The sequence below is a fragment of the Nicotiana tabacum genome, chromosome 9, assembly GCF_000715075.1.
Source record: "Nicotiana tabacum cultivar K326 chromosome 9, ASM71507v2, whole genome shotgun sequence".
Taxonomy (NCBI): domain Eukaryota; kingdom Viridiplantae; phylum Streptophyta; class Magnoliopsida; order Solanales; family Solanaceae; genus Nicotiana; species Nicotiana tabacum.
The window spans coordinates 110,025,160-110,050,613 of NC_134088.1; the positions used below are offsets into that span (position 1 = coordinate 110,025,160).

Below are 25,454 nucleotides of genomic sequence, written 5' to 3' on the forward strand. Positions count from 1 at the left end.
AAATCAAAAACTTGTCCAGATTCATTTTCAGAATCACACTTGCATGAAGTTGTTTCACATTGAAGCTAAAACTTCATGCTAATGCATGCTGAATTTATTTATCCTGCCGTCAATAGTTTTGTCATGAATTTTATCCAAAACTTCAGTCTAAACATGCTGAAGTTATTTAGTTCATTTGCTAAAATTTCAGACTAAACATGCTTAAGTTATTTAGTTCATTTGCTAAAACTTCATACTAAACATGCTTAAGTTATTTAGTTCATTTGCTAAAATTTCAGACTAATAATCTTTAAGTTATTTAGTTCATTTGCTAAAATTTCAGACTAAACATGCTTAAATTTTTGTCTTTTAGTATGTAATTTTCTAATGAGTTTTTGCTAATCCATGCTGAAGTTATTTAGTTTATTTGCTAAAATTTCAGACAAAACATGTTGAAGTTATTTAGTTCATTTGCTAAAACTTCAGACTACACATGCTGAAGTTTTTTAGTTCATTTGCTAAATTTTCAGACTAAACATGCTTAAGTTTTTGTCTTGCAGTATGTAATTTTCTAAAGAGTTTTTGCTAATGCATGCTGAAGTTATTTAGTTCATTTGCTAAAATTTCATACCAAAACATGCTAAAATTTTGTAACGCAATCTACAATTTTGCCCTGAGTTTTATCCGAAACTTCAGTCTAAACAAGCTGAAGTTTTTAAGTTTATTTGCTAAAACTTCAGCCTAAACATGCTTAAGTTTTTGTCATGCAGTTTGCCAATAGTCTTTTATTAAAGAAGGGCAAAATCGTCTTTTTAAAACGCTTTTAACAATAAAAAAAATAGGTACGTATGCAAACGGAAAAACAAAACAGGTATAGGTTAAAAATGGGCGACCAAATAGGACTCCCCGTGCAATTTTTACCACAATAAGTGCTTGTTTCATTCATATCTTTCGACCATTCATTTTATTTCCCCGCATAGTTTCGGGTTATTTTCTGGATAAGAGATAGGCCATCAAAACAGTGGCGGAGCCAGAATTTAAAAGTTATGGGTTTGGATTCTAATTCTTTTAAATTGCTGAGTTTTAAATTAATAATGAGTACATATTCAATAAATTTCATAAGACAAATATAGGATTTAGATCAAAGCTATTGGGTTCGATCGAACCAGTAGCTAATAGGCTAGCTCGTCTCTGCATCAAAATAGAGTTAGTGACAATACTATGGGCAATAGATTAGAAAGTTAATATTACAAATGCTCTGGGTTCCCTAATTGAAAGAGGACATTTAAATGTTGATCTTTCAAGATAAGATTTTCCCATTTGAAATTATTATTATTTTATTTCAAGAATTGCATACATTTGAGTTTAAGTTATCTATTACGAATAGAATATTTCCATGTACTTGATTCAAGAAAAAGAATCAAGCTCACAGTGCGTCCATATCCATGTCAAAAACACACATGCACCAGCGCACATATGAATATTCACGTCTTTAAGATTAATAAAGCCAACAAATACAACAGCACTACACATCTAGCAAGATGTCGCAGTAGAACTGTTACAGTAAGCTGTAAGCACATTAAATGTTTCCAACATAACGAACTCAAATATAATAAGAGAAACAAACACAGTATTCCACTGATAGTGTCTCCGTAGCACTACAAAATGAAGCAGTGGATGTGAAAAGCAAAGGAAGGTACTTATTCACATAGGCTATCAAACGCCGACTCTATGCAAAGATGCTAAGTGGTCCTGCCCGGTTTGAAGAATCTAGACCACGTTCAGCAGTTGCGAGACCAGTGATCCATTTCCTGAAATACAGGATTGCAAGTCATTAATCACGAAGTGGCAAATACATAAAAGAGTTCCCTGCAAAACCTGCATTTGGAAGGTCGTAAAATCATACTTTTCAGCCTTAAGGATAATAAGTTTCATACAATGAGGATGTTGCATCCAATGGAAGAGCATGATTAACAATTACCTTTCAATATTGCTGCTTGGGTTCATCAGAATTGTCAATCTTTTAGCAGTCTTAAGGAAGTAGCTACAAAACAAGTCCAAGAAAAAGGTTCATTAAATTAATACAAAAAACTAATTTTTGTGTGTGCGCGCAAAAATATATGCTCACAACTGCCTTCAGAGGAAAAATCATCGAAATTGATTAATTATCAGAAGCAGAGGGTACTGAAAACAACAAAGCACCTGAATGGTTCATCTCCTGTGTGTTTAACAGCACCTGTTGCATCATGATAGAGCACACATGTCAGCATATCCGATCTTTCTAGTCCAAACAAGTTTCCAAGTCTTCTGTACAGTTCTTCATATGATCCCAGAACTGACAGATCAAGCGAAAGGCCTACATCCTCTGACTCAAGGAATACTTTGCAGTGACCAGTATCAGCACCAAGTTCAGCTGCATGATGACCTCGATTCCAAAGAAATGTAGTACTTGATACACTGTCTTGAAGACCTTTCTGCTCAAAAGCAAATCTTTCATCTCTCAGTTCTATCCTGCCTAAGTCTCTTCCTGTTTGGACTTCTTGAGCATTGGCAGAGCAGCGATTAGAAATTTGCTGCTCAGTCAGAATTGGCTGACCAAAGAGTAAGAATCGAGGTGTATTCACACTATCAGTTTTCTCCGACATCTGACTAGAAGTACTCATGGTAAGCAAGCAAGATATGTTGTCATTTCTGTCATTTTGGCCCTTATTGATGCAATTAGTACGTTTTGAATCAGCTGCAACTCGCTGGAAACTGGGTGGTAGGAGTCCCGATTGCACTTTGTTGCTAAGGTGCAGATCCAATAAAGGTACTCCAAATTGAGCATGCCTGGCTCTCTGTATGCCTGCAGTGATGTTGTCAGATAGACAACAGAAAGAACTGCTGGACCTGAGGGGGTTGCCTGAAAAAGATGGTAACGGAAATTGGCCGTCAAGTAAGAAATCTGGTGGTAGACGCAACTTTTTTCTTGGTGGTGAGAAGGGCGAGAGGTGAATGACTGGCATATTTGAGACCAGTTCGACAAGCCATGGGCTGACATGTTTTACATTTTGCAGTAAATCAGGTTCATCCCATGTCACCTGCAGCACATCACGGAAACAGTTAACCACAAGCAGCTTAAACTAAAAGTAAAAGCGCACTCACAACTGCATATTGCATTTTAAAATCTGAGGATTTCAAAGTGGCTGTAAGGCAATGCAATGAAAGAAATCATCAATAATGCATAGATAGAGTTTCTCCTACAATAATATCATCTAAAAGTATCCAAAACATGAAAAATGAAACAGCAGATCTTCATTGCACTAAGCTGATCAAAAGTAATAACCCATAAGCTACCCAGAACATGAGATAAATCCAAAATGTACTGAGACATTGTAATCTCAATCAATCAATCAACTACCTTTTATGACTTGCTTCAACTGTGAAAAAGTCTAAGAGTTGAACAGTCAGTTATGTAAGAATGACATCTCGCAAGTCGCAACACCTTAGAACTATGGAAATTGCAAGAAAGGCCAAAGAACATTGGAGAACTATTGACTCGCTATATGATATCAATATTCATTCGAATATATGCTTCGCAGAATATGTAAAAAAGGAAAAAGTAATACTCCATAAGCTAACCTGTTAACCAGAACATGAAATAAATGTTAAACATACTGAGACATTGTAATCTCAGTCAATCAATTAACTACATACTGTGGCTTGCTTAGAACCTTGAAAAGTCCTAAGAATGTTGACCAGTGCCACTACAGTTCAGCAATGCTAAAATGACATATCACAACTTAGAAGGATGGACAATAGGGAAAAAGAGTATTGGAGGACTATTGACTCGCTATATGATATTCACCTATCAGCCAAAGAGCCGATGGCCAAGAATATCAGAATAACGGCATTGTAATTGACATTAATAAGCAACAACACAGACTTTGGTCCCACTAAGAGTAGCTGCATTACCTGAAGAAGCCGCCAAGGCGAATTGGGCCAGTGGATGGGATCAGCAACCTGAATGGAGGATATAGTTCCCATGAACCAGCTGATTCGAGAAGAATCCTCAGTTTCAAAAGCTATTTTAAACCTCATCCCTGAGCACCAGTGAACCCTCATCGCAGTATTCACAGAAGACACCCTAACACAAAATTCTGGAGTGCTTGCACGGGGATAATATACAACTTCAAAAGGCTGCCCACTAGCAGCAAGATATGCAGCTTCAATAACTGATTCAGGCCTCACCCTTCCCTTTCCCTTGAAGCTCCCCCAAGAAGAATTAAGGCTTCCGTTCTTGTTCATGTCTTCCCTCAAAAACGTAGAAAATCCACCATAGTTTCCGGAAGCAGAGTTCCATCCAGATGGGGTTTCTGGCCCACCAATACCACCCCTTTTTGCCCTACGAATTCCCACACAAAGTTCACCATTTTCTGCCCTCAAAAACACAATGGAATCCCCTGCAACCAGCTTCTTCTGATTCACAAAATTACTCCAACCAGTTGTTAACAAATGCCTCCTTGGAGTCCCCCTATAAATGTGCCTAAACTTCCAAGTTTCACCATGAACATCTTTGGCAATCACAGTCTGCACAGGCGGGTCAGCGGTGTAATCCAACCTAGGAAATATAGTCTCTGCACAGTACCTCGGCACTGAGAATCCACCCCCATTATTCGCATCCGATTGAGTCAATGTCTTGGCAAATGAAGTAGGCTTGTCATTTGTTCCCGTCTCATTACTACCCCCCAAAATGTTATCATCATCAAAGTCATCCCCCTTGTTCTCAACCGGGACAAGCCTAATCCTAGCATAAACCTCGTCCGTTTCAGGGTCCGCTAAGAACTTCACAGCAGCTACCCTACATAGAATCAGAGCAGGAGTTCTCGGTAGCGTCGAGAAATCCACATTTACAAGAGTATGCTCAGCATGCCCTTGTGGAAAATAGTAGACCTTGGAGTTGACCGGAGGGATTTGCACCATTCCTCCGGCACAAGCGTGCCATAGCTGCGAGTCCACACATTTCTCCGCAACCTCCTTCATTTGCCTTATCCAGTACACTTCTTTTTTCCTCTCTTTTGTTATGCTTTAATTGAAAACAGCTAACAAGAGCAATTCTGGATAACCTTAAATGCTGCGTACCACAAAATAAACAAACTTCAGTAATAAATTCAAGTAAAACGTACATAATTGAGAAAGCAAGTACAGATATAATTTCAACAACAAATTCACGTAAAAGATTAAAAAAAGAGATTATAAATACAGATACCAGTAATTTCAACGACAAATTCAAGTATCAGGTCCAAAACAGAGAAGAAAAATACAATAACCAGCAGATCTCGAAAGAGTTCAAGTGAAAGGTCCACAAAAGAGAGAAAATATAAAAACCAGTAATAGATTTCAACAACAAATCCTAATAAAAGGTACAAAAAAGAGAAAATTAATACAGAAACCAGTACTACAGTTAATAAATAACATATGCAGTGATTCAGAGTACGAACGCAAAAATACATTTACGCGCAATAAAAAATATGGATCTGCTGAAATACCCATGAGTACGAGACAAATTAAAACCGATCAAAAATTAAAGCCTCAAAAACTGTAAAAGAAATTATGACTCTGCTACGGCTTCATTAATTCTATCCTCTTCAATCAAATCCTAAACAAAACGCGTAGTTTCTGATTGTCTTCTTTCTATTTATATCAATAATACTCATACGACGAAATGCTTCGTAAAATCGGCAAACAAAAGAAAATTAAAAAAGCTTTGGATTACAGGCTTTCCAGCTTCAAATCTCTTATGCATTTACACCTAAACTGTAAAAAATAAAACGTAATCAATCTATTTTCAGTGAAGAGAGAGAGTACTCTGTGTGTGTGTGTGTTATTTGCGTGTCTGTGTGTACAATCTACATCATAAATGCATGCGTGAATGTCAATGTCCGTACAGTTTCTTTCAAATCGGATCGATAACCAAAACGACAAGATTCACGACAAACGACACCGAACCATTGGATCGTAGCGAGTAGATTACGTAAACGACATCGTTTATGAGAACATGAATGTAACTCGCCGGAGTTATAGTCAACGGAGAAACCTACTTCATCATCTCCGCCGCCGCCGTTTTCCTCCGCAACAAGTTCGAATATTATGCTGCTACGCCTACTACTACTACTGCTACTAAGTATGGCAAGCACAGTTAGAAATGAGGATAAACGACGTCGTTTACGAGATGATCAATTTTATATATTATGAATTTTGTTTAATGTATTTGTAGTTGTCTTTTTTTGTTCGCTTTGCTCAGATCTGAACCAATGATCTGAAGATAAAGAACAGACAAAGTGCTGTGATTAAATTAATTAAGGTTGATTAAAATATTAATTAACTTGGTGGTTGATAAGATATCGTCTCGCGAGGGAAGAGACGTTAAGAAAAACGCGAGAAATAAGGGGCACAGTCTTTTTCCTGGGAGTGTACTTCTGAGTAAAACGGTTAATTGACTTTGACATAATTAACCCTAGTTAAAAAAATAAAAGTCACAAAATTACAGTTTTTCACTTTGTCAGTACAAACCGTAGTTAGCTAGGTAGGTTTCGTGTTCCGACGATTCTAAAGTACCCCCATCCCTAGAACCTATAACCAAAATATTGTTGTTTTGTACTCGAAGAACCAAAATATTTGGGGGGAGGGGGGAAATTGGCCACCATAATATGTATAGCGTAATATTTCATCGCGCTATACTTAATTATTGGGCCCATTAATAATTCTTCTGGTATTAACTGACATACTAGTAATTCAACAAGGTATAACGCGATGAATTACCGCGTTATACTAAAAATTTGGGCCCATTGTACTTAATTGACAGAATAATAAGATATTTTAGTATATGAAATATATATTACTAATGTGCGTGTTAGTTAAAAAAAATTTAATGGTCTTACCATGGTTTCGGCGGGCTCCTCAACATAATCATCCGTCTCAGGCATGTCAGTGTCGCACAAAGTGGCCTCCGTGACGGGCGAGGATGATGTCTTTAAAAAAAATAAAAACGCTTTAGATATTTATGACTAACCAATGAGATAAAACAAGTATAAATAATAGTAATACAAACAAAGTTGCGCCTGTGAAAGATCTTCAGCATCCCTCGATGATGACCTATAACTCAGTCGGCGCCCACTATGCACATCTCGTGCCGGACGATCATCAACAATCGTCGATGGCTATGGGGGACCAGAAAAATACGTATCCCACTCCTGTCGCGTAATGGTCGTGCCCCATTCAACAATGGAGCTGACGGGGTCACCTACGAAGTCCCTGGCGTCAGCTGAAGGCTGAATGACGACATATCATGAGGAGCATCGTCTGGCTCAGGATGGTCACCCGGCTGATCAACTCCAAAATTCTCAACAGGTGGCTCAACGCCCTTTGCTGGGGACCACGTCCTCACCGACCCCCACGACCTCGTGGGACACCTCTTCCTCTTTAGGCACGCTTGCCACGTCGACCATGTTCAGGCTCCACTGCTGGCCCACGATGGTACTGCTCTGGAGGCAGATAATCAGCCTCGTGTTCTAAGCGCTCGTCATCTCGGGATCGCCTCAATGTCTGGGAAACCAGATCTGTAACTTGGCGGCCATACTAGTGCAAAGCGGCTACTCCCTTGCCGGTATGCTGCTGCATCTGGAGGCCCAACTGGTAGAACAAATGTAAGTCAATAGCCTACACAACATGTAAAATATTAATTACGGAACGCTTGGTTAACATTATAAGTAAGTATAACATATAACATACCAGTGCCTCATGCCTCCCGGCATATGGAATGTACCGACCACCAGCGCGATAAACGAGATTTTCGATAAAAAGTCGGGTAATGCTGTTGTACCAGCCCATATACTCATGCTCACCATCCGTACGCTCAGGTGGAGGGGATGGCAGAATCAGGTCATGCCGACGGTTCCAAATATCAATCTGCGCCTCTGGCCAGGCCACGTATGTCTGGTCAACCCTGGAACGATCATCCCACTTATAATATGTCCTAAGCCAAGCGGGCGGAGTGTGTACAAGCTGGGGTCAACCAAACTGGCGAAGGACTCGCTCGGTGGCATGATGCTCGACAATATCGAGACACATCAATGGGACGGAAGAACTCCACATAAGTCGGGCGCTCGAGCAATAATCGGACAAACCAGCTATAAGCTCATCGTTGTGTGGCCTCCATATGAACTATTAAGTAAAAACATGAATCTTGAGTAAACGCAACACATATAAAACTAGGCCAAGTAAACTTAAGTATACATGTACCTGCGCGCCCTCCAGCAAATCCAACAAATCCCTTCAATAGGGAGATTATGTCGAGCCTCGACCTCGCATCCGTAGCCTCGCCTATCAACCCACCTCCTAGCTAAAGGGAGAAACGGTAGAGGTGGTGCATTGAGAGCGATGGGTGGTAAAGGTGGCTACAACTGCAGGAACCGCTCACAGGCCCAAACCTAATATACAATGTGGACACAAAAATTAAGGTATATTTTTACTATGTATGTTATAATCATGAAAATAATTGACTATGTTTTCACCTGCAATAGCGGCAAAAATTCGGCAACGTCTCGCTGGGTGCCCATGCTCTCCCGACACATATACCTATACAAGTAACCTAGAACAGCTGCACCCTAGCTGTAACCAGGTAAATCATCTAATCGTTCAAGATGATGAAAAAATCTCAAGCTGACTAGATTTTTCGAAGTGTTCGGGAACAATACCCCACCAAACACAAGCAGCAACAACAATCTCGTGTACCAGTTGATATAAAGATCCGGTGTATCATCTGTAATGTCCACATCCATCGCCTCCAGATGCAGTCGGTCGAGCGTCAACTGCAAATGACTGGCCCCACTCAATGCAACCTCCTCCACTGGCTGGAACCAGGTGAGCCGCTGCAACATCTCCAGGTACTGCAATCCCGTATAATCTCTGAGTGCATGCGGGTAAGCTACAGGATGTCCATCAACCGGCAGCCCATACAGAACATCCACATCCTAAAGTGTGATAGTAGTCTCACCAATGGGTAAATGAAATGTGTGCGTCTCCGGTCTCCACCGCTCTATCAAAGCCGTGATCAACGACCAATCAAACTGCAACCAGCGATCTCAATAATCCTATAGAAACCCGTAACCTGAAGGCGTTTGACTATACGGGGATGGAGTGGGCGGGCCCTAAGAAAGTCCCACATCTCGTCTACCTGTCTAGCGCGGAATGTCTGGGCCAAACACTGCCCCTCCCATATGTACGAAGACCTATGATCAGCATGTAGCAACAGTAGCTCTAGCGATACAGGTTCGGGATGCACAGGCGGAACCTCCATGACAACTACTGTAAATTGAACAATATTAATTAAAGTATTTTTCTTTTTCATTGCTTAACATCTTTAATATATGCTATTTTATTATTTTATATGTTAGTTTATTATTTTATATGTTTGTTTATTACTCACCTATTTTTTACTATAACAAAATTAAATAATTAATTTTTATAACTATACAAGATTTAATTATTAAATATTCATATAACAATACTTAGTTTGACAAATATTGTTATTTTCTAATATTATTTTCTTACGTTTGTTGACTAGAATTCGAGAGAGTTTGTGTTTGAACTGTCAACTTTTTTCAGATATTTTTGGGTTTAACAAATAATTAAATGATTAATTTCAATAACTACAAAGATACTATGCTAAAGGACACTATATTTTACTACGCTAAAAGGCATTACATTACAAATACGAGCACTACATTAAAATTACGGGCACAACATACCACTATTAGAAACTAAAGTCACATATTCATATATGTACAACAATAACATCTAAATAAGATTAATTATTCCTAAAATAATAATTTATCTATTTTACTAATATTTTAGCAAATAACTAATCTAAACCGGATAAAAATAACAAATTAATTTAATTACAAAACAATCACAAAAAAATATATAACAAAGTAAAAATTAACTAATAACAATTTTTCTATTTTACTAATTTCTTTATCATGCTAATAATATAATCCGGATAAAAAATAACAAATTAATTAAATCGCAAAATAATCACGAAATAACATAGACACAGTAAGAATAACTAATAGTCATTTTTTATACATGAGTTTTAACAAAAAATAAGTCGGAATACCTCGATTTTAATTTTTTGAAAAGTTGAAGATTTGGTGATTTGGAGCCGAAACGAGCAACTCACTACGAGATAACGCCTTAGATACGATGTGGGACCATGAATCTACACTTTTGTGGGACAAGTGGTGTCACGACCCAAAATCTCACCCGTCGTGATGGCGCCTATCTCAATTCTAGGGGGGTGCTCTGGTTCGCGTTTGTGAGGAATGAGACTTGCACACTTTTTTATCTAGGTATAGAGCGCATATATACCACGTTATACATTCCCGCCCATTTAAAGTTCAAATATAGCTCAGTATTTCACCGTGCTATACATATTATGATCCCCAAGTTTTTTCTCACATATTTTGATTCTTTGAGTCCAAAAGAATTACATTTTGGTTCAGGACTCCCCATCCCTAATTGCAAAAGTATAGTTTTTCTAAATATACTAAAAATAAAATATACTCTTTTTGTTTCAATTTATGTGAACCTATTTTCTTTTCGGTACGTGCCAAATAGAATGACTCATTTCCTTATATAGAAACAATTTACATTTATGCAATGATTTATAGCCACACAAAATATATGTGCCTCATTTTACACCACAAGTTCAAAAGTCTTCTGTCAAATAGGTTCACATAAATTGAAACAGAAGGAGTATTAAAATATATAAATTGAGATGATGGGTATTAATTATATCAATTGGTGTAAGTAGAGGTGTCTATGTAGCTAATCCGTTTGAATAAATCTAACATCTTCTATACGAAGAGTTGGATTCAATATTTAAATTTTATGGGTTCAATTTTAAGTCTGTTAGTATTGAACCTAGTATATTTTAAAATTTATGGGTTTAAATCTGCTATTTATTTATTTATTTTAATTTTAATAAATTTAACGCATAGATTTATACTTTCAAAAGTACTGGATTCACGTGAACTGTCTGGCTCTACCTTTACATCAAATATGCCCCTCTCCGTACGAAGTTCTAGTTCGTAGAATATATTTTATTTTGATAATATTTTATATTAACAATAAATACTAATGTTCTCAATATTTAATATTTCTCAAAAGCTTTCTTAATTTTGGGCAAGGATTGTGGTGATATATTTCGGATTTTATTTTTTCCTTTGCCACATGAAATGTTTAAATAAAAACGAAGAGCTCAGAGTCCTCTATTTTAAAAGGCGTTTCTGGGGCGAGCCTCGAGGCGAGGCGTACCAAAAATACCCCGGGGCGATGGTGTGGGGCGAAAGTCTCAAGAGGCGTACGCCCCGCAATTTGGGGTGTACGCCCGGGCGTTCGGGGCGTACGCCCGAGCGTTCGGGGCGCATTTTTTTAGTAAGGAGTAAACCCCAAAGACTTTTTCAAATTAAAATAAAATTTATTGAATTAGTCCTTCATATAATACCCAAATTCTCAAAAGTGAGTTTGGTAATTACTCAAAAGGTTTAAAAAGGAACTCAAAAGTATTAAATTTAAAAGTAAAGACCTTTTTTATTGATTTAAGCCCTAATTCATGATTTTTTTAAATTTTTATCTTGTCCGCTAATCTGCTAATATCTCCCAAAAGCAACGAATATTTAATTTTTTTTTACAAATACAAAGAGAACTATATTTTTCTTCATAACAGCAAATTCAAAGTTCAAATTGCAGGTTAATCATCCTTTTTGTTCCTCCATATAGAAAACTTTATTCTTTTAGACTCAAATTACTTGTGCTTGTAAGTAACGTATAATAGATTGTTTTGATTAGTTTTTTTGTGGGGATGTAGCACACATATATATAGTTTTCTTCAATATTTATGTAATTTTACCTGTTTATAAATATTAATTATTATATTATTATTTTATAAAATATTAAAAATTAAATACCTATGGGACTTATGCCCCGCGTTTCGAGACTTACGCCCCGCTGAAACATATGTAAAACACCCCACCTTACACCCACGCCTTTTAAAACACTCCTCGGACCAAACCGGCCGGATGCTCTGAGGTTGAAACAAGAAATGAGAAGCCCAGCGTGTCGAGCACGCTCTTAATTAATGCGTGAGAGAATTGAGTATTTAGTAACTTCTGTTCGTCGCGATCTGCTGACCGGCTAAGACGTAATGGTGACATAAAAGTAATTGCCTTTTTGAGGATCTGTCTTTTCAAATCCACTCTTTTTTTTTTTCATTTTATTTAATTTGCCTGTTCTCTTTTTCTTTTTTTCTCTACTCGCAATTTTAAAAATAAATAAATTTATTTGTACAAAATATTAAATATTCCATTTCTCCAAATTAAATATCCTATTTTTAACTTGAATTGTTCTAAATTGTGCTTCGAATATGACATAAACATAATACATACTATTAGAGGCAGATCTATGCAATAGGTAGATGGGTTACCGATACCCGTAAAGTTCGGCAAGAATTTCATGTATACATACAGAGGCGGACCTACGTTGTGAGTTGAGGGGTCATGTGACCCCGTTAGCATCGGCAAAAACCCTGTATATACATATTATATATTCTATACATATATGTATATACATATTACTATATATATCTGTACATATATATGAGACCCCTTAAATATTTTAAGTGTGCCCTTTGATACAAAGAGGTTGATGGGAGGAGTGGTTGATTTGGGCGCTTAAATTCCCAACTTTGCTGGTGATGTAGGTTCGAAACCCATTTTTTTTAGCTTTTTTCTCCTCCTATCTATGTTTATTCTTTGAGTACAATATAATTTATATTTAATAGCAAATTGCTTCATTTTTTACTTTTATCTTTTTTTTTTGAATTCATTTATTGTTTAGAACTAATACACAATAGTCAGCTTAATTAATTTTATTCCTTTTCAAATTATTTTCCTAAAATTGAAAGCATCAAATTGCAACTTATCGGTCCACAAATAAAAAAATACAAATCCTTTTGCGATAACCTTCTTCAACAATCTGACTCGACAATGGCAACTAAGAGTTTGAGACTCTTCTTCAGTTCTTTTAGTATTACCATACTCTTAATCTTGATTTCATTAGCAAGTCTTTAATAATTTTAAGTTTGAACGCCCTTTTGATCATTGACCCTTTTTTTTTATTTATTAAAAATTAGAATTTTAAAGTATGCATTGTGATGACCCAAAAGGTCATCTTATCTTTTAGAACTCGAATATGCACTCTTAAGCCTTAAAAATCTCATTTTTACCTTCCTCGATTTATGTGCGCAGTCCGGGCAGGTTTCCGGAATGCTTTTATGTTGAAAACTAATGAAAATAAGAATTTTTGCCTTAAAAGTTGATTTTAGTTGATTTCGGTCAATATTTTTGGTAAACGGGCCCAGATCCGTATTTTAACGGTCCCGATAGGTCCGTATCGAATTATGGGACATGGGCGTATGCCCGAAATCGAATTCGGAGGTCCCTAACTCAAGTTATGAATTTTTGATGAAAATTAAAAGTCTGAAAATTAATTATTTTTAAGAATTGATTGATGCTTGACATTTTTGGTATCGGGTCCGCATTTTAGTTCTGGAGCCCGATACAGTTTCATTATGATATTTAAGACTTGTCTGTAAAATTTGGTGAGAAACGGAGTTGATTTGACGTGATTCGAACGTCCAGTTGAGAAATTAGAAGTTTTAAAGTGTTCTTGAGAATTTTATTTGTATTGGTGCTAAATTTAGAGTTATAGGTGTTATTTTGGCGATTTGATCGCGCGAGCAGGTCCGTATGATATTTTTAGACTTGTGTGCATGTTTGGTTTGGAGTCCCGAGGGCTCGGGTGAATTTCGGATAGGCCACGGGATGTTTTGGACTTGGAAAAAAATCTGGTTTCTGCAGATTCTGATGTCTGTCATATCCTTCTTCGCGTTCGCGAAGGTCCTCTCGCGAACGCGAAGAGTAACCTGATGAGGCTGAGATTTCTTCTTCGCGAACGCGATGGCCTGGTCACGAACGCGAAGTGATGGGGGATTTACCATTCGCGAACGCGACCGGCTCAAAGCGAATGCAAAGCATGTGGGGACCTGGGGGGGGAGGGGGTCGTTCCTTCATCGCGAACGCGAGCAATGTCTCGCGAACGCGAAGGCCAGGGGGAGTAACCATCGCGAACGCGAGCTGGGTCTCGCGAACGCGAAGGCTTGGCAGTCTGAACCCTTCGCGAATGCGACAGTGGCCTCGCAAACGCGATGCACACTGTCGCCCAGCACTTAACAGAATCCAAAACAGGATTTTTGCCAAAAAACTCATTTTTCTCAAAAATTAAACGGTGAGGGGCGATTTTTCAAGAGTCATTCCTTCCCCAAATTATTGGTAAGTGATTCTAAACTATTTTTTTTTCAATTACCCATTATGTTTCTTGAATTTTCAACCTAAAATCTAGAGTTTTCATGGTAGAATTAGGGGTTAGGGTAGAAAATAGGGATTTCGAAAATTTGGGGACTTAGACCTCAATTTGAGGTCGGATTCCAAAACTAATTACATATTCAGGCTTGGGGGTGAATGGGTAAAAGAATTTTGGTCCGAACCTCGGGTTTTGACCAAGCGGGGCCGGGGTCATTTTTTTGACTTTTTGGAGGAAAATTTGGGAAATTTAATTTATGCAATATAATTGATTCCTTTAGCAATTTTTGATATTACTGAGTCATTTTTGAATAGATACGAGTGGTTTGGAGGTGAATTCCAAAGAAAAAGCTGTGATTGAGAATTAAGTGGCCTTCAGAGCGAGGTAAATGTTGTGTCTCACCCTGACTTGAGGGAATTAGGAACCTTAGATTATTTGCTAAGTGAAATTCATGTGAGTGGCGTATATGTGAGGTGACGAGTACTTATGCGCCGCCAATTTACTTATTTTTTATGTTTCTCTGTTTTTCTTATATTGTCTCATTCCTATGCCAAATTGCTACGTGTTATACTAGTATTGTTCAATTTATCGTTCTTATCATGTTTACGGATTTTCTGGTGATAATTGAGTTTTTATTTCAAAGTTGAGATTGATATTATGGAACCAAATGTTGAAGTAAGGTTTGTACTTGTTATTCTATCTCCCTGTTATTATTTATGCATTGCATTATGGTAAGGGAGAGTGTTAATGCACGAAGGGTGATGCCGTGCCATATTGTGAGTGTTAATGCACGAAGGGTGATGCCGTGCCATATTGTGAGTGTTAATGCACGAAGGGTGATGCCGTGCCATATTGTGGGTGTTAATGCACGAAGGGTGATGTCGTGCCATAATATGAGAGTTAATGCACGAAGGGTGATGCCGTGCCGTTTCTATTAATTTTATGGTGAGATTGAGAGTAAAAGCACGAAGGGTGATGCCGTGCATTTTTCCTTACTGTATTCACTATTCCTGTTGATTCATGGTATATTGACTGCTCCGGTGATCATTCTGTTGTAGTTCTTTATCTTATACTCCCCTCAGTATGCTCCCTTCCCGACATTTCCTGTTTAGTCCTTCATTTCTGTTATTTGTATATACACTGTTGAATTGAACAGGTTGATTTGTAGGTGCCTTGCCTTAGCCTCATCACTACTTTATCGAGGTTAGGCTCGACACTTACCAGTACATGGGGTCGGTTATACTGATACTGCACTCTGCACTTTCTGTACAGATTTTGATACCGGCTCTGGTTGATCGAGATTTTGCTATTGGTCCGCTGTCCGGAGACTCAAGGTAGATCTTTCGGTGGAAAATTCCGGGTCGTGACAATGCAACATGCTTAATCAAACACCTTCTCTTCCCATAGCACCCATTTTGCGAAGAACTCTCTCTCTCTCTCTCTCTCTCTCTCTCTCTCTCTCTCTCTCTCTCTCTATCTATCTATCTATCTATCTATCTATCTATCTATCTATCTATTTGTTTGGTGCTTATTTTTTCTTTAGAACCTTTTTTATTAATATTTGGATGATAAGTTATCATAATTGTTAAGTTTTCAAAGAGTTGCACGCCGAATTTTATCGCCAGTGATTAACACAGTGGTGCCCCCATCGCGCTCAAATCCTGGGTCCGCCTCTGTATACATATATCCGTCTTTAGAAAATAGTGATATATTAATAATGGATATCCTATATACAAAGCAGATATTGGTTGAATCAAAAAGTATACCCGTGATCTTCAAATCTTGGATGTGCCTCTATATACCGTATATCAGTATATGTTTTTCATTAGCCTATATTAGACTCAAATCCTTTTTATTTAAATGTATTTTTTGAATTTAATGAAGTCATGGAAAATGAGAACACATTGATTCCAGACTGCACACATTCACTACTTGCCCCACTAATTGGAAAACGACACAAAGCTCTTTGTTTGAGTTCATAATTTTAGATACCATTTGTTTTTGGGGTTAAGGTCATTTACATGTCATTTATTAGTAGTAATCTGGCACTTTAAGCTTAGAAACCTCACATTCAACTCCTGTATGGTTATAATAACTAGGCTTGTAAAAAAGCGCAAACTACACCATGTTGACTCAAAAACAAATGAGTCTCACTGCAAAATATTAATGGAACTCATGAAATTTAATGATTTTATCCATGTTATTTTAATTATAAAAAACTATAACGAATTAACCTAAATAGCCACACATCCAATCTCTTAAATTAAAAATAGTAGATGAATGTGTGATACAAGTATAATTCATATATAGTATGTGTATAACCTTGTATAATCAATATATCATTTATGTATATACCGAATAAAAAAAGTAAATAGTGAATCCGACCGACTATTTATGTAAAGATCTCAAAAACTATTTAGTTCGTGATACACCTTTTAACAAAAAAATGATACAATTAAACCGCAAAACTGAAATACGAGTATGATTTTATTATAAAGTGCAAAATCTATTCCCAAAATGTGCTAAGGAATTTGTTTGACCAAAAAGTATAACTTCCTGTTAAAATTATTGTATTTATATAATGAAAGGTTAAACCTAATTAATGATAATATTTCTAAATGCGGATCCTGAAAGTGTGGATAATGTGGGACATATCTAGTGGGAGATTGACAATAACAAGCATTAAATAATCAAAAAAGTATGATCAATAACGAAGGAATACCTAGCAATAAATAATAATAAATGACATTTAAGTAAATAGGAGAAGTGATTCGCCCATTGAAGAATGAACTAGATGATTGTTCCTCCTGACAATGATGAGTGACAGATAAATCCTCGAATGTTCGAACTATTTTCGGATATGATAGAAAAGTATGAAATAATACGAATAAAAATCTTGGTGAAAAGATAACTTTTATATCTTTGCTAGAGAGAGAATCTTTTTTAGAAATCTGTTCTTATCACCTCAATATTACATATCCTTTTTCCTTCTCTTTGGTCCTCTTTATATGGGACATATCCCTAGTAAACTCTAATAGTACATGTGCAGAGAATATTCTTTAGAATATCCCCTCTATTATCCTATTCTAAAAATTAGCCGTTCCGATTCTTTCCGCGGACCTCGTCCTCGACCATCATAGGCATCCTGACCAGGAGTTTCGCCATTTTCTGATCGACCTCGATTGATTTTTCCTCAATACATTCTCGTCCTAAATGTTCTGTGGTAGATTTCGACCTATACAATTAGTCCCTCCGCTTATTGAGGCCGTCCTCAGATGACCTCGATGAGCGGACTTTGTTGGTTATAATCGAGGAGAGTGGACGAGTGGGTTGGGAAAATAAGTTTGGGACGAGCTGGCAACATGGCCTTTCCTGAGTCGTAACTTTTGGGGTTGCGTCGTTTCTACGCTAGAATGATGTCATGACATCATGCTTCATTATGATGCATTTTCTCGATGCTTTACGTCGTTTCTCATGCGACTGTCAGTTGGAGCTGCCGTTTCGATTCTAGTACTGGGTAATGATGGCATAATCTCTTGGTTTTGATGCCCGAACTCTTATAAATAGAGATGCGATGACATCCATTTGTTCTTTACGTGTTTTTCTCATCAAACCTTGTGACTTCTTCTCCTTCCTCCCTTACTATGAATCTTTTTTCCTGGTCTTAGTGCTTCTTGTTGCTTCTAATCCTTCTTTGCCTGAATATCCTTTCTCTCATAAAAAATATGACTAATCTATCCTCTGGTTCCAGTGTGAGAACTGACTATGTCCCTTTGGCGGTGCTTATACCTCCTCACGCTGATGGCGTCTCTATCGCCATTGAAGATGAGAATTTTCCTACGGTGGAGGAAATAATTCCTCGCAACGAGAAAGTTAGGTCTGATTTTTTGAAGGCGCCTGAAGACGAGAGGTTTCTGAGTCGGAGATGAAAGAGGCCAATCTAGGAGAGCTTAGGGCAAAATTCAACATTCCCGCCCGCATCGATTTGGTCCCAACGGGGCGTGATGTGGTACAAATCCATCGCCTGGGGTATTGCGCGTTCTATGCATATCCCTTCCAGGTCGGCTACGCTCTTCCTCTTCTCCCATTGGCGGAGGAATTCTGTCGCTACTATGGCTTGTGCTCGGCTCAACTCGCCCCATATATCTATAAGCTTATCAGGATGCTTACTAAATTTGCGAAGTTAGCCGGGGTCGAGATCACACTCCGGCATCTGATGCATCTCTTCGCCCCTAGTTTCTATAGGGAGACAATGTTGAACCTTCGCCATCAAGGAAGCAAATGCATGGTGGTGAAGATGGACGACAAGGCAAATCAACAGTTCTGGCATAATTCTTCTTTGTTAGAACCGAAGACGTAGTAGCCAAAGCGGACGACTTCCCTGAGACTTGGAACTACACTCGTGAGTATCAATTCTTCTTTTGTAAAAACATCTGATCTGTCTACTTTAGTCGTAGGCCCTGGAATTTTATCCCTTCTTTGTGCAGCCAAGACTTTGCCCCCTCCTTTGGTCGGGGACATTTCTGACTGTGTTGGTCGGATTCTACCTCACATCGTGGGAATTCTCGAGTGGCCGGGCTTTTTTAAGAAGTTCGGGCCTGCTCCTTCCTTAGCCGGTGAGTTTATCTATATATGTTTTTGCTGTTTTGGCCTCATGGTCGCCTATTTATTGTAGTTTGCTCTTGGTGGTGATGATAACCTTGCCTTGATTTTTTCTTTTTCAGCCCGAGAATCTTCGAGGAGGCCGAAGGCTCCTCCTCATGCGTTTCATAAGAGGAAGGCTGCCTCCTCTTCGGCGTCTATTCCTGCTGTGACCGCGACTACACCTGCTCGATCATCTGCTTCTGTTCCTTCCTCAACCGCGGCCAGGTCTACTCGGTCGTCGGCCCCATCTACTATTGCCTCATCATCGGTTTCTTCTCCGCCTGTGAATATTTTGACAGCAGAGCTTCCGGCTTCCCCTTTGCACCGTCTAGTGGATGAGGAAGGAGCGTCATCGCCTAGCGACGAGAATTTGGTCCCCCGTAAGAAAATGATCGGTGGACGTTGGTGATAGGGTCTCCCGGGCTCACCCAATGAAGAATGAAGTAGATGATTATTCCTCCTGACAATTATGAGTGACAGATAAATCCTCGAATGTTCGAACTATTTTCAGATATGATGAAAAAGTATGGAATAATACAAATAAGAATCTTGATGAAAAGGTAATGTTTGTATCTTTGCTAGAGAGAGAATCTTTTTCAGAAATCTGTTCTTATCACCTGAATATTACATACCCTTTTTCCTTCTCTTTTGTCCTCTTTATATGGGACATATCCCTAGTTAACTCACACTACTAGAAATCAGGTGATTTCCGTCTAAGGCTTTCCGACCGAAATCGGTCGGAAAAAAACCCGACCGAAATCGGTCGGAAATAAGAGTATTTGGTCGCAAAAGTCAACAAAATTTTCTGACAACAAAAAAATAACAATTCCGACCGATTTCGGTCGAAAATTGATCAAATATTTGGTCATACTTGTATATAATGTACAAAAATAATTATTTATTAAAATTTTTCCAAATTTCCGACCGAATTCGGTCGGAAATGGGTCAAATATTTAGTCATAATTGTATAAAATGTACAAAAATAATTATTTATTAAAAGTTTTCCAAATTTCCGACGATTTCGGTCGGAAATTGGTCAAATATTTGGTATTTATTAAAAATTTTCCAACTTTCCGACCGATTTCGGTCGGAAATTGGTCAAATATTTGGTCATGCGTGTATATAATGTACAAAAATAATTATTTATTAAAAGTTTTGCAAATTTTCGACCGATTTCGGTCGAAAATAGGTCAAATATTTGGTCATACTTGTATATAATGTACAAAAATAATTATTTATTAAAATATTTCCAAATTTCCGACCGAAATCGGTCGAAAAGTTTGAAATAATTAATTTTTGTCTCCCTCCTTATATATATATATATATATATATATATATATATATATATATAGAGAGAGAGAGAGAGAGAGAGAGAGAGAGAGAGAGAGAGAGAGAGAGAGATTAATATAGCTAATGTTATATCGAATATAGCTTATATACTATACACTTAGTATATATGTCACAACCCCAAATTCCCTCCGTAGGATGTCGTGATGGCACCTAGTCTCTAAGACTAGGTAAGCCTATCAATGCGGAATAAAAATTTAAATCTGAAATAAATAAACTACAATTCAAACAATTTCAACTCCCCAAATCCGGTAGAAATAAGTCATTAGCTTCTAAGAATTTATCATCAATGTCTCTATATATATCAAGGTTTAAAGAAAATAATGAAGCAAAAAGATGTGCAGAAGCGTAGTATGAGTACACAATAGCGGTACCCAGTAAGTGCCAAGCCTAACCTCGGTAGAGTAGTGACGAGGTCACGCCAGGCCCTACTAGAAAATAATAATTAACTTGCCAAAATACTTCAACAACAATATTTTTCCACAATAAATAGCTCACGACTCATGCCAACATAAATCATCAATAATATTTTTCCACAATAAAGAGCTCACGACTCCATTACAATGAGTACAAAAATCTTACAAAAATATTCAGGAATAAATAATTTAGCAAAATAATATTTCAAAATCTTTAATACGTTGCTTCAATACCAAATTTAAAAATGTCAAATACTTCATATTGATAATATTTAATTTAAAGAAAATCAACTTCAAATAATGCACAGAATAAAAGAAACCAAGTTTCAACTAAACATGTAAAACAATTAGCAGGAAAAAGTCAAGCAACTTTAAAATATTAAATCAATGATGAAGAATATATCCGAATAAAAGAGTTTTATTAATGCCCAACAGTGATCAACACAATTTAAAAATATAATCTTTCACATTTAGCCCGTGTACACACTCGTCACCCCATGTACACGACTTTCAACACATTACAATTTATCACTTCAATACCAATCCTAGGAAAAATTTCTCCCACACAAGGTTAGATAAGTCACTTACCTCGATTTGCTCCAATTTAACCAAGTAGTATGCATTTTCCTCGATTTTCCGACTCCAATCGACTCGTATCTAGTCATAATTAATTCGATACAGTCAAACAAAATTATAGGAATCAATTTCATAAGAAAATATTACATCTTTCAATAAAATCCGAAATTAGTTCAAAAATCACTTGTGGGGCCCATGTCTCGGAATCCGGTGAAACTTATAAAATCCGAAATATAGCTAATGTTATATCGAATATAGCTTATATACTATACACTTAATATATATATATATATATATATATATATATATATATATATATATATATATATATATATATATATATAGACATCTTAATATAGCTAATGTTATATCGAATATAGCTTATATACTATACACTTAGTATATATATTATACTATACTATATATACAACAACAACAACAACAACAATCCAGTAATGTTATATCGAATATAACTTATATACTATATGATATAGTATATATATATATATATATATATATATATATATATATATATATATATATATATATATATATATATATATACTATACTATACTATATTATGCAATTAATTGATAATTACTTTAAGTATAAAAGTGTAATAGTTACAATTAGCTTATAGATATTGATAATTATACTAAGTAGAAGTGTACGCACTAAGGACATATCCTTAAGTAATGTTAGTGATTTACTAGCCTATACATTATTAATTATATACTAAGTAGAAGTTTATTAATGGTATACATGAAAAATCTTAGTGATTATTTAATTATCTTAAATTGATAACTAAAGTAAGTAGAAATATATTAGTTGCATCGTTAATTAATATTAATAATTAATTAGCTAGTATCATTAATTTTGGTTTATATTATTACATGGTAGATTCTAAATAAACACGTCTTTCTCACCAAAATTATGGGTCATTATCTAGATTATTTTTTTCTATCAATAAACACGCCTCAGCAAAAGCCCTAACTTTGTTTTACTCTTTCTCTGCCTCACTCACACCTTTCTCTTTCTCTTTGACCTTTCTCTTTATCTTTCTCTTTCTCAGCAAATCCCATCTTCACCGGCGTCGTCGGCACTCAACCCAAGGGGCCATTGTCGTCGGCAATCCAAGCGGCCATCGTCGGCACTCTGACTCCTCTCCATCTCCGGTAAGTTTTCTTTTTGGGGGTGGTTTGAGGTTGTTTTTGGGTGAGTGCTGTGAATGCTGTTTCTTTTGGTTTTGTTGCCACTGCTATTCTCATATCTATGTGTCTTATTATGGCTATTTTTGAAAGGTTCCTCAGACCACCCTCGCCAGATTTGACTCCCTCCGCCCACCGCCGCCACACTGATATTGAGTCACAGTTAGGATTCAACCCAAAACTTGGCTATTCTACTCCTAAAGTAAGTAGAATAGATTGTTTGCTATCCCAGCTAATATAATATCAATTAATTGTCAAGGTGTTTGAGCATAGAGAACATGATATAGATGTTTGAACATGATAGTGTATTTTTGAAATATTTGATGGGTATTTGTTTTTTTGTAATTTTGTTTGGGTTGATTTGTGTGGAAAATAGATTGTTTGGCAGCTCATATATTCAGAAAGTTCTGTTTTTGATGAGGAAAACTGATAATCTCTCAGTGTATTTGATAATAAAATAATGACTAGTATATGTTTTAGTAATTTCTATTAAAATTTGATGAGTATTAGTTTTTTGTATGATAACTAACAGTTGACAACATATATAGGAAGTTAGAAATCCTACTTGTTATCCACTCAGCTATTTTCACTCTCTTCCCATGCCTTGATAAATGCAGATTTTTTATCATTATTAAGCTGCGCAAGAGCACTATCTAAGTAAAATAAACAAGAAACATGATACTTGTTAGCTTCTGAGATGTGAAAAAAATTATTCAGTTGGAGAATTTAGTAACTAAACACTTGTTGGAAGTCTGGAACTGCTTTAAGCTTGTTTTTATTTACTGCCTAAACAAAACAAACTGTGCAAAATTGCTTCTGCTTGTCCAAGGAAACATGCTTTCATATATTTGATTAAGTTTGATTAAACATGCTTTCATATGTTTCAAAATATGTAGTGAATGCTTACATGTATTATATGGAATACAAAAGAGTAGAATGATTAGTTAAATGTGGTTATTGAGAAAGGAAAATTATTTACATATATATCATGTCGAAACATATGGCTTAATATTGCACAAAGTCCTGATTAAATGAGTGTGCTAACAAATTATAATTTATTATGCAACTTAATAAAAAATTTATTTAGGGATATATATGGACTTTCAAATTAATAAGCACTGAAATTATTTAAATTAATTATATTATAACTAAAGTTTATTATGTAACTTAATTCTATAAATTAATTTGAACTATGATTAATATAATTTATTCGTTCTTTATGTAGATGGAATCTCGTAGTTGGATGTATAATAGGAATTATCCTAATCGTCGGTTTTTGAGGGAGGAATTTATAGAAGGGGTTAAGGAATTTATTACGCATGCAATGTCACTTGATCCGTTTCGGATTGGAAGGTTGATTAGGTGTCCTTGTGTGAAGTGCAAGTGTTTGCATTTTTTTTGGATCGGAGGATGTTAAGTCTCATCTTTATAAAAAAGGGTTTATGGATAATTATTTTGTGTGGACTAGTCATGGTGAGATTGATGGTAGTGATGGTATATTTCATAACGTAGTTGTTGGTGAAAGCAGTAGGTCGGTGGGGAATAACATTCAACATCCTAGATACCATGAAATGGTTGCGAATGCTTTTGGGATGCACTTCGATTTTGAAACCCATGAAAGTGTTGAACAACCTCCTAACGAAGAGGCAAAATATTTTTATGAACAGTTAGAGGCCGCTAGTCGTCCACTAAGGGAAGGGAGTATGCACTCTCAATTGTCTGTTGCGGTTAGATTATTAAGTATCAAATCAGATACCAATATTTCTCAAGCGGGAATGGATTCTTTCATTGGCCTTATGAGTGAACTAGTTGACCCAACTTTCAACATACCTGAAGATTTCTATAAGGCTAAAAGATTGGTTTCTAAGTTAGGACTCTCATCTATGAGAATAGATTGTTGTGAAGATGGTTGCATGTTGTATTATAAGGGTGATGCAGATTTAGAAAGTTGTAAATTTTGTGAAAAACCTCGTTTTAAGCGGCTTTCCAGCGGGAAGAAGGCTGTTGTAAAGTAAATGCATTACTTACCTCTTATTCCTAGATTAAAGAGGTTGTACGCATCGATGAGTTCTGCTCCTCATATGAGATGGCACTATGAAAATAGAAGGCCACCCGGTGTTATGTGTCATCCTTCAGATGGGGATGCTTGGAAGCATTTTGATATGACGTATCAGGATTATGCTAGTGAACCGAGGAATGTTCGGTTGGGTTTGTGTGCTGATGGTTTCACGCCATTTTCTGTTTCTGCAACACCATATTCATGCTGGCCGGTCTTTATTACGCCGTATAATCTTCCGCCTGAAATGTGTATGACTAGTCCATATATTTTTTTAAATTGTGTTATTCCCGGTCCCCGTAATCCAAAGAGTTTGATTGATGTATATTTGCAACCTCTAATTGATGAGCTTAAACAGTTGTGGTATGATGGAGTTGAGACATATGATATATCAACTAAGCAAAATTTCAACTTGCGTGCTAATTTAATGTGAACCATTAATGATTTTCCTGTATATGGAATGTTATCTGGGTGGATGACTGCCGGAAAGTTAGCATGTCCTTACTGCATGGAAAATGGTAAAGCGTTCACTTTAAGACATGGCCGAAAGCAGTCATGGTTTGATTGTCATCGTCAGTTCTTGCCAGTTGATCATGAGTTTAGAAGGATGAAAAACGCATTCAAAAAGAATACAGTTGAACATGATTTGTCACCTCCAATTTATTCCGGTGAAGAAATTTGGGAGATAGTTCAGAACTTCACTAAAGTTACCGAGGCCCCACCTTCTAGATTTCCTGGATATGGTGTTACTCATAACTGGACAAAAC

At 36.7% G+C, this 25,454-nt stretch overlaps 1 protein-coding gene across 8 annotated transcripts; it reads right to left on the bottom strand.

The window, feature by feature from the left end:
• Positions 1-1,454: 1,454 nt before the first annotated feature.
• LOC107760064 (auxin response factor 18) lies at positions 1,455-6,251 on the bottom strand. Of its 8 annotated transcripts, none has more exons than XM_016578081.2 (5): positions 6,060-6,251; positions 3,934-5,092; positions 2,182-3,059; positions 1,961-2,023; positions 1,455-1,790 (listed from the first exon to the last, which is right to left on the bottom strand). In XM_016578081.2, the coding sequence occupies exons 2-5, from the start codon at positions 4,999-5,001 to the stop codon at positions 1,709-1,711; spliced, it is 2,091 nt and encodes a 696-aa protein (XP_016433567.2). In that variant the 5' UTR covers positions 5,002-5,092; positions 6,060-6,251; the 3' UTR covers positions 1,455-1,708. The 8 variants fall into 8 exon arrangements, with proteins under 8 accessions (XP_016433567.2, XP_016433572.2, XP_016433569.2 ...); XM_016578086.2 differs by having other exon boundaries at positions 1,455-1,857; XM_016578083.2 differs by lacking the exon at positions 6,060-6,251 and adding an exon at positions 5,907-6,047.
• Positions 6,252-25,454: the final 19,203 nt, after the last annotated feature.

Coding starts and splice junctions, on each gene's coding strand:
- LOC107760064 (XM_016578081.2), bottom strand. CDS start 5,001: ATGAAGGAGGTTGCGGAGAAATGTGTGGACTCGCAGCTATGGCACGCT. Junction 2,024..2,181: donor ACAGGAGATGAACCATTCAG/GTGCTTTGTTGT, acceptor CTTGTTTTGTAG/CTACTTCCTTAAGACTGCTA. Junction 1,791..1,960: donor CCAAGCAGCAATATTGAAAG/GTAATTGTTAAT, acceptor CCTGTATTTCAG/GAAATGGATCACTGGTCTCG.